This window comes from Sturnira hondurensis, unplaced genomic scaffold (genome assembly GCF_014824575.4).
Source record: "Sturnira hondurensis isolate 20B ecotype Veracruz unplaced genomic scaffold, ASM1482457v3 Scaffold0004474, whole genome shotgun sequence".
In the NCBI taxonomy this organism is placed as follows: domain Eukaryota; kingdom Metazoa; phylum Chordata; class Mammalia; order Chiroptera; family Phyllostomidae; genus Sturnira; species Sturnira hondurensis.
In genome coordinates, this window is record NW_028077105.1 from 11400162 (window position 1) to 11414698 (window position 14537).

The window sequence follows — 14537 nt, forward strand, 5'->3', positions numbered from 1 at the left end:
CGTGGCATTGAAACCAGGGTTCAAATCTAAGCCATCTGACTCCAGACTCCATGTTCTTTACCACTGCTTCCCAAAAATGCAAAAAATCAGGAATCCCAGGCCATTCAGGAAAGGTGCGTGCAGTTGCACAGACTTTAAGTACTCCTAATGAACCATTACACAGTATAACATAGGAACTAATGCTTGTAATAACCTAGAGTCAAGAAAATATGAAATAACACTCATATCTTTTATACAGAAAGAATTCATAAACTATTAACAAATTTATATTTAAAACGTTCAAAATAAAAAGTTAGACAATAAAAAGCTTCAGTTAAACTGAATATTAACTTACTGTAATACCTTTTATGATTTAGATTTTCAGAGTAAAAAGTTTCATACGTAAGACTGCCCTGTTATGGTCCCTATTTTAGAAAGTATAAAGTTTAGGCAGATTGCCACATTTCTCATGGGTGCGCATAAATAAGCATGGATGTCAACTTATTAATATAAAATCAATGATGATCTAAACTATTTCACCAATTAGAGCAGTATAGTAAAATCTTCCTGACAAAAGAGCTTTAAGAAACTATCCTTTGAGGGAAGGAGGCGGATGGAATTGGGAAGGTGCACAGGGAGCATCAGTAGTTTCTGTAAAACATGTATTTTCTTAAGGGAAAAAAATTGCAGCAAGTATCTCGAAATGTTCATAACTAATAATGTAGATACCTAGGTGTTTGTTACATTTTTCCTTTTTTTAATAGTTTTCTCAAAATAGTACATGTTAAAAATAAATTAACAAAATTAACTTTCAATACCTGTTCTACCACACACACAAAAAATTAATTTAAGATTTAAAAACTGAATTAGTTTTAAATCTATGCTTATGATAGTCTATTTTAGTTCTGGAATAATTAATGCTACAACAGGATTGTAAATTTCACCCTTTGAAAATGAATTCCTCCTTTTCTTTCTATTAAATTTATAGAAAGGCCTCTACAGTAATACTACTCTTAGTTAGCTATCACTTAAGGTATAAAGTTATACCTCAGCTATGCAAAATATACAGAGAATAAAAAGCAGCCAAGGAAATTATTATATAATTTGTAGAATCATTACACAATTATTAATTGTACCATTTATCAAATATATGCATCAGAAGATATGAATTCTCAAGCAAGTATACAAGTATCTATTTTAAACCTAATAAACCATATATCTGGAAACCAAACACCTCTTAGAACCATAACTTTTAATATACTAATCTAAAGTAATAATTAAGGATGTATTTTTTAGTTATGTTTCCATTCTCCAGTCATTTTTATTAAGTAAGTTAGACCCAAGCTTCAGTTCGAGAGATAAGATTTAGTACTATAGCTAGTTTTCAACAGGATGAATTTAACTAAATATGGGGTTAGTCTATTCAATAATACAGCAATTACATATCATGCTATAAAACACTGCCAACCATGTTAATAAAACTAAGTATATGTAAATGTGCATTTGCACTGCATCATTAAATATTATAATTTCTAAGAAAAGATGGCATTTAGTAATCTGCCAAAATGTTTGAAAAAAAAGTAACTCAAAGATAACATAAGTTGGTCAAGTTTGAAGAGGCATGTGGAAAATATAGTTTAATTTTCAAAATCAAAGATAGAAAATTTTCCAATTATAAAATTAAAAAAAGAAAAAAAGGAAAACAGATGTCGATGATAAATTCTAGAAAACACGCAAGAAGGATAAACATTGAACAATAGCATTACCTTAATCCACACCAAGTTATGATAATCCAAATTGCTCTACCACATTAAAACAGTAATACTTATTTCATGGCACTCCTCACTTTTTGCCCGCCACCTTACACTGCACCAATTTGCTTATCCAACTAAAAACCATCTATAAGAAAAATCTTTTTTAGATTTTCAACATTTTGGTTATAATTAACCAGGGCATTTATCCTATACAACAACATAGTGTTTACATCTTATACCATGTCCTGCTTAGTAAAGAAGTTCAAAAGAGTTATTACAAAATAAGTGCGTCTGCCTTTCACCACTGAGATTCTCCCAGTTCAGTGGGTAACTCTTCTGTTCCCCCACCCCGTCCAGTGGCCAATGCAGGTAACTGCAAGCTAAACTGACCCACCCCCACCTCCACCAACCAACCCCTTCTACTGTGTGCCAATACAGCAAAAAGCAGGACAAAGTAGTTGCGAGAAGTACAGTATACACTCATGGAGAACATTGTAAGTTTTCCTTACTTGGCACACACTGTCCGTTTCATTAAGTTTCTGGCAATATCTTCAGAGGGAATACTAAGAATCCAAAAAGGAGACTGAAAGAAAAAACAATTATTGAACTTCTAAGAGGTTTTATGGCCTCATGCTTTTATTCAAGAAGTCCATAAGGAAAGTAGCAAATTCCTAATTGCTACTTTTAGATCATATGTGATCTAACCACAATTAAAACTGTTCTCACAGTTCAAAAAAAAGTAAATTAGGACCTGGCTGGTGTAGCTCAGTGGATTGAGTGCGGGCCTGCGAACCACACGATCGCGGTTCGATTCCCAGTCAGGGCACAGGCCTGGATTGCAGGCCAGTTCCTGGCAAGGGACACACCAGAGGCAACTATACATTGATATTTCTCTCTCTCCTTCCTTTCCCCTCTAAAAATAAATAAATAAAATCTTTTTAAAAATGTAAATTATTTTAATAGATCATCTGGCAGGATACTATAGCATAATGTCATAACACTTTTATAAGTGGTTCTATAAATTAAAATATCAGTAAATTCACAGTTATTTAAAATTTAGGTTAATTTTAGAGTTGCTCTCTTAGGCAGTTTGACCAAAATAATGCATAAAAATCCCAAAGTGTAATCTCAAAATTTTCATTGTTGCTAATCATTCCTTCTTATTCAGCTATTTCATTTCTAACTTCTAAGTAAGGTACTTCTACGAATAATCCCTCTTTTTCTAGGTGGCTGTGGCCACCTGAGTAGGTGGGGGAACTCTGAAATAACTGCGGAATAGGATAAATAATATCCTAAATAATAAGATAAACAGGATATTATTTATCCTAAATAATGGAATAAAATAAATAATAAATTATGATTAATTTTTCTTATTCTAGCTACGAAAAAAAAGTGGCAGGTGCATCAGGGGGACTTCTCCCCAACCTCCACCTCAAGACCCGAATGCAGGCATTTTCCCAGAATACAGCAAAACCCAGCAGGACCCTGACCTTAGTTCATCCCCCTCGTTCAATTACAACCACTACTCCTTATCCTCCTTTCTCAGTAAGTGCAAGTCACTCAGGAGTACAAGTCTAACATCTGGAACTTTTGTCTCATGTTTTTCAAGAAATGCTCCCCGTCACACCTAGTCTTTCTTCTTCCAGTATTCATAGTACCCTACAAAAAATTCAAAATAATTCAAAGAGGAAAAAAGATGGTCATCTTAGTACTACTATTATCAGGAAAATTCTAAAGCAACCTGAATGAAATGAAACTATTAAATTATAATAGATATAATCAATGGAAAAGATATAGCCTGCTAGTGATGAAGGCTATGTAGCAAGGTGTGCTCATATTACTAGAACCAAGTGAAACAGAGACGGTGGAAATTTATGAGTAGCATTACAACTGGGGGTGGGGGTGAAGAGTCTATGAAAAAAGACCGGAAGGCAGTTATCCTGAAATTGTAAGTCATGTCAAGGAGGAAGAATTATGGTTTTTTTTCTTTTTCTATTCCCAAACTTCTCTAAGACACTGATAAACTATCAAATACAAAATAAGAAGCTCATAAATTCATAATATTATACATGCACAATTTCAAGTTTTAAAAAGAATACCAATAAACACCTGAAATTAAGCTAAATTCTAACTCTAATTATGCCTCCTCAAAGAAAGCCAGCCCTTTTTTCAGTGAAGGAATGGATACATACTAAAGCACAATTGTTAAAGTTTATAAACTAATGAGACAAGTAAATAGTGGAAATATATCTCAATCATTTCAAAAAAACCAAAATTTTTTGCAAAATATGCTTTTCATTCAATTGCCCCTAGGAAGAGCTACAAGTAACTACACAAACATAAATTTAAGATCTGAAGTTCTCTTCAAATCCAACGTTCAATTTATAAGTATATTACATAGGATCTAATGAAAAATATAAATTCAACTTACCTTTCCATAAGTTTCCTGACTATGGGTGAACTGACCTCCGAAAAGTGAAAGCAAAGACTTTATTTCCTATATTGAAAATATTATAGACAAAATATTATACACAAGGAAGTAAAAGTCTATTAAAATATATAGATATAATACAATTAAAAAATAAAGAGTGGGTTGATGCCATGGCTGTGGTTGGAGTATCATCCCATACACCTTAAGGTTGTAGGTTCCATTCTGAATCAGACACACCCCTAGGTGGAGGGTTAGATCCCTAGTCAGGGAGTAGTCCTATCCTGTATGAGGAACTAGCGGATGTCTTTCTTTCTTTCCTTCTCTCTCTCTCCCTTCCTCTCTCTAAATCAATAAACATATCCTAAGGTGAGGATTAAAAAACAGGAAGTGGGTTAATGATGTACCTGTTTGACACCATACTATTTTCCTCATTTCCTCCATAAAACTGCTTTGTCCCACTCTCTCAAGAAATAACCCTACCTTTCTCATAACGAAGAAAGCAGGCCCTGGAGCAGCTAGCTACCCACACTCATCCTCTGCCCACTCTCCATTTCCACAGAAAGACCAAGGCCTTCTCCTGTCGTGCCTTTATATCCATTTTCCTCATCTCTTCAGCCCATTAACAAGCCAGTCTCTGAGGGGTCAGGGGGAAGAGGGGTCATTCCTTGACCCCAGGCCCCTGAAACTGTTCATGTATCTCTTAAATTCCCTTTTTATGCTCTATTATGCTTTAATTAAGGGCACTGCTCTATCTCCCCTTCCTCACTTTTCTCACCCACTAAACCAAGTCATCTAGCCCCCGCCCCACAAAAACAACTTACACAACAGCTATAGCAAAATTCCTAAAACTTTAACCTCCAGTTTCTGTGGCCTCACACCCTTCCTGTTACGACACTTACCTACCTTTGTGACCTCCTCTCACTTCCCAATATCAGTATTTCCGACACTTGTATTTGGTTCACCGCTCTTTGACACTATGCTTTCTCTAAATAATTTCATCTTCCCTCCTAGTATTCATATGCAGAAGAGTCCCATATATTTATTACCCAGACCATTCTACCATGCTCTATGCATACTCATATTCCTATTCATTGCCTCCCAGTCATCTTCATCTGATGTTACACAAGCACATTACATTCAGCACAACAAAAACTTAAAGTTTACATCTGGCTGTGCTACTTTAAGTGGAGACACCCCTATATCCACTCCAAGACTTATCCGTGATTTATCCCTCTTTCCCCCCACATTCAATCATCAAGCCCTGATCATTTTATCACCGATTTTCCCAGCTTATCCCATCCTCTTACCCCTCGACCTGATTCAAACCTTCTTAATCTATTAACAAGACTATTCCAAAAGACTCCTAACAAATCTCTGATTCTACACTTAGTCCTCTCAAATCCATCCCGTGTTGCGGCCGACGTGCCTTTAAAAGAAAAGTATGATTCTCTCACTTTCTTACTTTAAACTCTTCGATAAATTGCCCTTCCAATCTCCAGGATACTGAAGACTTTGGATTTTCTGTCCCCTTTTTACCTCTCATGTTCTCTTCTTGTCACTCCCTGTTGCATTATTTCATAACCCAGTAATAATAATAACTTGTAATTCTAATTTACTTATTTCCCTCCTTGGCCTGGTTAACTGCTACTCATCCTTTAGTTACCGTTCACAGAAACCATCTCAAAGCTCCGCACCCCTCAGGTGGATTCGATATCCCTTCTACATGTTCTCGTATTTCCATGCTGATCTCTCTATCACTGCACTTACCAATGTTATTTCGTAATGCTTATTGAGGCATCTGCTCACCTCTTTGCCTAAAAAATAAACTCCTTGTAGAAATTGTCTTTGTCACCGTTACATCTCCAGCGTCCTGCGCAATTATAGGTACTGAAACTGTTTCTTGAATGAATAACAATACTTTTCCAAACTTCTTCATCAACTGAGCCCTTCCACCCACCATCACCACCACCCATCCACCCTCCCTCACACAGTCTGGCAAGCATGTTTAATACTTAAAAACACTGCACTGAGCCTTTCTGTCGGCTGTCTACATTCTCCGTTAAACGAAGAGCTCCGGAGGAAGAGGACCGCTCATATTCACCCAACCCCGGTACCGGGCACACGGGTACCGTAATGAATGAAAGCGCTAGCCAGGCTGAGACACTGTGCCTTGAACTTCTCTCTCACACTCCCCTCGCCGAGCTCGGCCAGTCCCAGGGACCGCAGCACGAGCCATGCGTGATATTCCCAACTAGCACGCCCCCCGGACCCCTGCATGCTCCGGCTGCGCGGCACTCCCCCCACCCGCACGCCACCCACACCGCGCCGTCCTCTCCGGTCCGAAGTTGCGGAGGGCTCTGCAAGCTCACCGGCAGGCGGAACTCCAGATGCTCCTGTGCCAGGAGCAGCAAATACCTGTTCACAGAACACGGCAGCGCCATTGCAACCGCCACGCTGCGCATGCGCGATTGGCACAGCGTCCCGCCCCCATATTCCCCCGCTGCCTCAATACGGTCGTTTCCGTTGAGGCGGAGCTTGAAGCGCCGGAAACGGAAACTCAGGGAGGCGAGGCAGTCCCCCGGGTTCCACGGTTCCTCGCTACTCTTGCGTCCCGGTGCCACGGCTTTTGTAGGGGCTGCCGCTGCTGCAGGGCGCGTTCTGGTTGAGGTCGCCAAGTAGTAGTAGTCAGTGGGAGCGGCCACGTCGTCCTCAGGAGCTGGTTACGTTAAGACAGTGTTCGCAATACCGCCTGCCCCCGCCTCCCATCTCCCTTCCCTCTCCTTACACCGTGGAAAGTGTCTTCCACGAAACTGGGGGGCCGAAAAGGTTGGAGACCGCTACTGTATGACATATGGAAAGGTAGTTATTTACTGTTTGAGAAGAGCGGCCAAGGTGGGTCAGAGACCAAGGAAATGCTAAAAGGGTATGTAGCGATTGATACACCCAATCAGCAAAAGCATCAAAATGACAAAACACAGGAGATTTTGATGGGGCAACTTTTTTTCTTTATCCTCACTTGGGGACATGCTCACTGATTTTAGCGAAACATCCATCTGCCACCTTACCCATGCACGCAGACTGGGGATTGAACCCGCAACCTTAGGTACATGGTCTGACCAAAAATCAAATCCACAACCCTTTGGTGTACAGGAGGACACCTGGCCAGGGCGATGGGGCAACTTTAAAAAAAAATAGTATAGAGGTCTTGGTTTTCGTGCCTGGAGTAATATGCTGTGCAGAGAGCATATAAGAACAGAAGGTGTAAGAGAAACCAGGTGAATGTAAAAGTTTCCTTTATTTTTAACGAGATCCTTTGAGCTAAGTTTCATAAAGTAAGTCCTCACTGATTCTTCACTCCAGAAACAAGCAGGAGATTATCTACATCATGAATCTCAAACTGTTGGATACATGGTCTGGGGAAAAAGAAATTAACCGTACACAGGCCATTAGGGTTAGTGTGAAACTACTCTGAAATCGATTCAACTACCTTGGAGGGACTCACGGCCAGATCGGTTCAATGTTTTTGTGTTTATTAGGGTAGTCATAGAGCCACAGGAGAGTGAGGACTTTGGAAGGTGGTGTTCGAACTAGAATCAGGAGACTTGCAAATTTTTTTTAACTGTACTGGAAGGGACAAGGAGGTTCAGAGTCTGTCTTCTGGGAAGTGATCCAAAACTCCATCCCTGCTCCATTTAGCAGGGAAGAACTCTAAGAGACTTGGCTCCTTTTAGAAGATTACTGTTGTGCAAGCACTGAAGCCTCTGGTACAGACTGTTGATTATTTAAAAACAAAAAACCACAGACATTGCTGGGAAGGACCAGGAATTGGAGAAGAGAGTGTTGTGTTCTGGTTTCAACAAGCCACTAGAGTGTTGAGAACAGTAGGACACAAAGTCAGTGAAAAAAGGAAATGATCAGAGAGTTAACAGTTCCCAACAGCAGAGGTCACATGTAATGCCAAAACTGTTCATACATTTCTATCAGATGGAGCATCAAACACCTTAGAAGGGATTGGCTATCACCAAGAACCACAGGAATTTGTGCACCAATGAGAGGGAGAAAAATTGTCTTCATATTAAGAACAGATTTTTGCAATGAGTAAAAAAACAAGGGGCCTTTTGAAAGTATTAGAGAACAAATTTTATTGGAACGAATTATATAACTATGGAAATTTCACTAGAGTGAAGCATTCCTATGGGAGTTCTAATTTCATGAGATGCCAGAAGGGTCTCCAGCATCTTTAACCTCAATGGAAATAATTCGGGGAGAGAAAGAATACCAGGTGCTCTCAGGAAACAAAACTAAACAAGTTGGGACTATGAAGCACCAGTTCCAACTTACGCAGCTGCAGTTGATTTAAGTATGACTCAGCTCCACGAGGTTAAGTTCCCAAGAAGCAAGACATCCAGAAGTAGAGAAAAGTAGATCTTGTCCTCTGGTCAAAAGACTCTCCAGAGCAAATCTGAAGCCCTAATTGCAAATAAGGCCCACTAATTTGCTACCTGTGAAATAGGTTCTGTGTACAGAAAAAAATGTAAAAGAGAATGGGATGAAGATTCAGCCTTCTCTCCCCATCATCCTTAAACTCTATGCTGACACAATTCAAATAATCAAGGGCCATTGATTTCCACACAGATGTAAATGGCAGCCTGATTTATGCTAGAGGAGAACTGTCCCAGTATCCCAGCTGCTGGCACACAGATTTCCAAAGTCTGACCTAGGGCCTGCCAAAGTTGGGGATGCCTCTCCTGTTTGGGCCAGTCCTTCATCTGATTCTTTTGTTTGCAATGAGACTGAAATTGCAAGATATCAGGTTTATTGAAGCTGAATCAGAGAGTTTTTTTTAATACAGGGTGGGACAAAAGTAATCTTACAGTTGCGAATACACAAAATGAGTTTATTTTTACATTATTTATTAATTATTGTATTATTTTTGACATTAACAACTATAAACCTACTTTCATCCCACCCTGTATTTTTATTGCTAGAATACGCTTATTCATAAACATTTTTGAATAAGGCTTCATAATGAATGGGGAACAACTGGGCACATAATGAATGTGTGGGGAACAACTTTTGTAGATGAATTTTTGACATCAAAGTCTGTGAGTGTTGCACTAACAAAGACTGTGCTCTTGACTTTGGATTCTTTTTATGAAGAGGCATACCTACATCTCTGACACTGAACCTCTCATACATTAGGATCAGCCAATTTATTAAATCATTTGAACTTCTGCTTTTAGGACTATAAAAAAAAGTCCAGATGAACAAGTAGGACTTATCCCAGGTATAAAAGGCTAATTCAATATTCAAAATTCAATTATTGTAATCCATCACAACAACAGGCTAAAAATGAAAAGTCATATGATCATACCAATAGATGCAATAAAAGCAGTTGACAAAATCCAACACAAACTTATGTTAGAAATTCTCAGTAAACTAGAACTAGTAGGAACTTCCTCAACTTCAGTAAGGAATTTCTACGCCAAACCTACAGCTAACATCACAGAAACTCAAAGCTTCTCCACAAGGATCAGGTACTAAACAAGGGTGTCACCTCTCCCCCACTCCTTTTCAACACGACACTGGAAGGTTTGGCTAATGCAGTAAGACAATAAAAGGTGTACAGACTGGAAAGAAAGACATAAAACTGTCTTTGTTCACAGATGACACGATCATCTCTGTAGGAAACCCAAAACAATCAACAAAAAAGTCTACTAAAGCTAATAAGGGATTATAGCAAGGTTGCAGAATACATAGTTAACATGCAAAAGTCAATTGCTTTCTCAATATGCAAGTGATGAACAAGTGGAATTAAAAATTAAAAACACAGTACTATTTACATTAGAACCCCCCAAAATGAAATATTTAGGCACAAATATAACAAAAATAATGTGTAATGTCTACACCAGGAAAAAAACTGATAAAGAAAATCAAAGATCTAAATACATGGAAAGAGATTTTATGATCATGAATAGGAAAACTCAATAGTTAGGATATCAGTTCTTCCCAACTTGATCTATACACTAAATGCAATCCCAATGAAATTCCCAGCAAATTATTTTGTACAACAAACTGATATGTACATCATATCAACAAACTGATTTTAAAGTTGATATGGAAAGGCAAAAGACCCAGAACAGCCAACACAATGCTGAAGGAGAAGGGCAAGGCTGGAAGACTGACACTGCCTGACTTCAAGACTTAATATAAAGCTTACAGTATCCAAAACAGTGGTATTGGTGAAAACTGATCAATAGAACAGAAGACAGAGCCCAGAAATAGGCCCACATAAATACAGTCAACTGATCTTTGACAGAGGAACAAAGGCAATACAACAGAATAAAAAGTCTTCACAACAAATGGTGCTGGAACAAAGGAACCTTCACATTAAAAAAAAAAATGAAGTTAGACACAAACCTTACAACCTTCACCAAAAATTAACTCAAAATGGATCACAGAACTAAACAGTAAATGCAAAACTATGAAATTCCTAGAACAGGAGAAAATCTAGATGACCTTAACTAGGGCAGTGACTCTTTAGATACAACACTAAAGGCAGCAACCATGGAAGAAATAACTGATAAGCTGAACTTCATTAAAATTAAAAACAACTGCTCTTTAAAATGTCAAGAGAATGAGAAGGCAAACTACAACCTGGGGGAAATATTTGCAAAAGATACATCTGAGAATGGACTGTTACCCAAAATATACAAAAAACTCATAAAACTGAACAATAAGAAAACAAGCAACTCGACTTAAAAATGGGCCAACAACCTTGACAGGCACCTCTCCAAAGAAAACAAACAGATAGCAAAAAGCCTAGGAAAAGATGCTCCATAACATATGTCATCAGGGAAAGGCAAAATTAAAACAATGAGAATACCGATTAGAATGGCCAAAATCCTAAATACTAACAATGTCAAATTTTGGCAAGGATGTGGAACAGAAATTGATTCATTGCTGGTAGGAATTGAAAATGGTGCAGCCACCTCTGAAGACAGTTTGACAGTTTTTTACAAAAGTAAACATACCCTCTCTGACCCCGCCCCCACCTATAACGTCACAACCTAGCGACTGAGTTGCCCTGTTCTAGTGAACACTTTAGGGCTCTGATCCTGCTATGGAACAGGCACAAACAACCCGAAAGATGGCACAAGAAGAACTCAAAGTCCCAGAGCCAATAACTCTAAGCGACCAAGAAATTGCCAGCCTCTCAGAAGCACAATTCAGGACACTATTTCTCAGGATGCTCACAGAACTGGTTGATTATAGTCACAAATTAGAGGAACAAAGTTACAAATTAGAGGAACGTGTGAGGGCTGGACTGATTGAAATGAAGGGAGATGCACAGGAAACCAATAGTGATGGAAAGGAAACGGGGACTCAAATCAATGGAATGGACCAGAAGGAAGAACAAAACATCCCACCAGAAAGGAATGAAGAAATGAGAATTCAAAAAAATGAGGAGAGGCTTAGGAACCTCCAGGACATCTTTAAACGTTCCAACATCCGGATTATAGGGGTACCAGAAGGGGGAAAGAAACAGCCACGAGTGGAAAACGTATTTGAACAAATAATAAAGGAGAACTTCCCCAGTCTGGCAAAGGAAATAGACTTCCAGGAAATCCAGGAAGCTCAGAGAGTGCCAAAGAAGTTGGACCCAAGAAGGAACACACCAAGGCACATCATAATTACATTAGCCAAGACCAAAATGAAGGAGAGAATCCTAGAAGCAGCAAGGGATAAGGGGACAGTCACCTACAAAGGAGTACCCATCAGACTGTCAGCGGATTTCTCAAAAGAGACCTTACAGGCAAGAAGGGGCTGGAAAGAAGTATTCCAAGTCATGAAATCCAAAGACCTACAGCCAAGATTGCTTTATCCAGCAAAACTTTCATTTAGAATGGAAGGACAGATAAAGTGCTTCTCAGATAAGGTCAAGTTCAAGGAGTTCATCATCACCAAGCCCTTATTATATGAAATGCTAAAGGGACTTATATAAGAAAAAGAAGATGAAAAAGATGAACAGTGAAAGGACAGCAAACACACAGTTATTAACAACCACACCTAAAACAAAAGTAAACCAAGAAGACAGCTAGATCAGGAGTGGAACCATAGAAATGAAGAACACATGGAGGGTTAGAAACAGGGGGGTGGGAGGAGGAGAAGGGGGGAGAAGGCACAGAAAATAGCATAGATGGTAGGCAGAAAATAGATAGGGGGGAGGGCGAGAATAGTGGGGGAAATATAGAATCCAAAGAACTTGAGACACGTGGTTATAAACTAAGGGGGGGGGAGAATGGTGGGGGAGGGAGGGTGTGGGTGGAGGGGATTGAAGGGGGGAATAGAACAACTGTAATGGTATAATCAATAAAATATATTTTAAAAATAAATAAATAAATAAATAAAATTAAAAAAAAAAAAGTAAACATATACTTCCCAAATGATCCAGCAATTGTGCTCCTTGGTATTCACCCAAAGGAGCTGAAAACATATCCATGCAAAAACTGGCATACAGGTGTTTGGTTTTTTAAATTGATTTGAGAGAGGGTGTGGGAAGAGAGACGTCAATTTGGTGTTCCACTTACATATGCATTCATTGGATGATGCTTGTACATGCCCTGACCAGGGGTCAAGACAGAAACCTCAGCTTATCGGGCCAATGCTCTAACCCACTGAGCCACCCAGCAAGGACCAGGTGCTCATAGCAGCTTTATTCATAATTGTCAAAACTTGAAAGCAACCAAGATAGCCTTCAGTAGATGGTTGTATAAACTGTGGTACATCCTGACAATGTAATAGTATTCAACACTAAAAAGAGGTGACCTATTAGACATGAAGGAAACTTAAATGTGTATAAATAAGTAAAAGAAGCCCATCCCAAAGGCTACACACCACATGATTCCAACTATATAACATTCTGGAAAAGGTAAAACTATGCAGACAATAAAACGATCAGTGGCTGCCAGAGGTTGGAGGGGAAAGGTCGCATAGGCAGAGCACAGGGAATTTTTAGAGCAGTGAAAATATTTTGTATGATACTATAATGATAGATATATGTCATTATACATTTGCCCAAACCAACAGTGAACCTTAAACTATGGACTTTGGGTAATTAGGATGTGTCAATGTAGGTTCATCAATTGTAACAAATGTACCACTCTGATGGGGAATGTTGATAATGGGAGAGGCTATGCATGTGGGGCAGAAGCTATGTGGGAAGTCTCTGTACCTTCTTCTCGATTTTGCTCTGAACCTAAAACAATAAAGTGTTTAAAAACAAACAAAAAGTTCAGATAGGCAGAATTTTACACAGTATTTTTGCCATATTTATTTAGCTTTCTTTCAGCTAAGTACAGTTTGAAATAGCTCATTATTGATAATTTTACAATTCTCCAATTACAAACAAAAAGTAGGACAACATGTACAAATAATGCTTTTGATACTACTTTAAACATTTCTAAGACAGGTTTGTTTGTTTGTCTGTTTGTTTTTTAAATTCTCACCCGAGGATATGTCTATTGATTATAGAGAGAGGGGAAGGCGGGGGAGAGAGAGAGAGAGAGACATCCTTTGGTTGTCTCCCATACTCACCCTGACTAGGGGGTCAAACCTGCAACCCAGGTATGTACCCTGATTGGGAATCGAACCCGCAACCTTTTGGTGCATGGGACAATGCTCCAACCAACTGAGTCACCTGGCCAGGGTTTAAGATAGGTTTTAAATTAGCTTTGTGTTAAGTTAATGTTATAGATAGCTATCGCTATCAAATTCGTAAACTACTGAAAAGGCTAAGTAAATTTTAATTGCAGTAATTTGATTATTAATCTTTATAGGTAAAACTGCCACTAAAAATATAATGTTTCACGGGTTTTCCAACAAAGAAGGAAAACTTACTGTGAGAGAGTATAAACCTATATAAATTAAAACAACTGGCTAATCACTTTTTAAAAAAGATTCATAAGGCATTGAAAATTCCTTAAGTATTGAATGTTATTATCATAATATTTTCAATTATATCATTGCAAATTCACATAGCACAACATGGCATACATGTTGAATATTCCTTTTCTGTATCTGGCCACGTTTGAACTGATTTATAAAAGCTTGTAGTTGCTGATCTATGTAGGTGCTCAGCAAGCTACTTAACAAAGCAGTTAAGATTTAACTTGTAAATCTAATTTTGAGGATCCATACCACTACTCCCAAATCCCTCTCTCCACCTCTAGTGAGTAAAATGGAATTTGGGCATTCCTATCAACTGTGAAGTAAATAATACTGGAAGAAGAACACAGGGAAAGTATATCTGGGTCTCTCGATCTAAAGTTCCACTGCCTACCTGTCTAACATTGAGTCTTGGAGACTCAATT

The 14537-nt window shown here is 38.6% G+C and overlaps 1 protein-coding gene across 4 annotated transcripts in view; it reads right to left on the minus strand.

Moving 5' to 3' along the window:
- The window catches only part of TRMT11 (tRNA methyltransferase 11), a 46055-nt gene extending 39411 nt beyond the window's left edge, over window positions 1–6644 (minus strand). For 2 of the 4 annotated variants that reach the window (XM_037045806.1, XM_037045805.1), the window contains exons 1-3: window positions 6534–6644; window positions 4165–4230; window positions 2243–2316 (exon numbers count right to left, since the gene is read on the minus strand). In XM_037045806.1, the coding sequence (XP_036901701.1) occupies window positions 2243–2316; window positions 4165–4230; window positions 6534–6626 (233 nt within the window). In that variant the 5' untranslated portion in view covers window positions 6627–6644. Of the gene's footprint in view, window positions 1–2242; window positions 2317–4164; window positions 4232–4691; window positions 4799–6533 lie in introns of those variants that run through there. The other 2 variants (XM_037045807.1, XM_037045809.1) reach the window with 2 other exon arrangements.
- Window positions 6645–14537: the final 7893 nt, after the last annotated feature.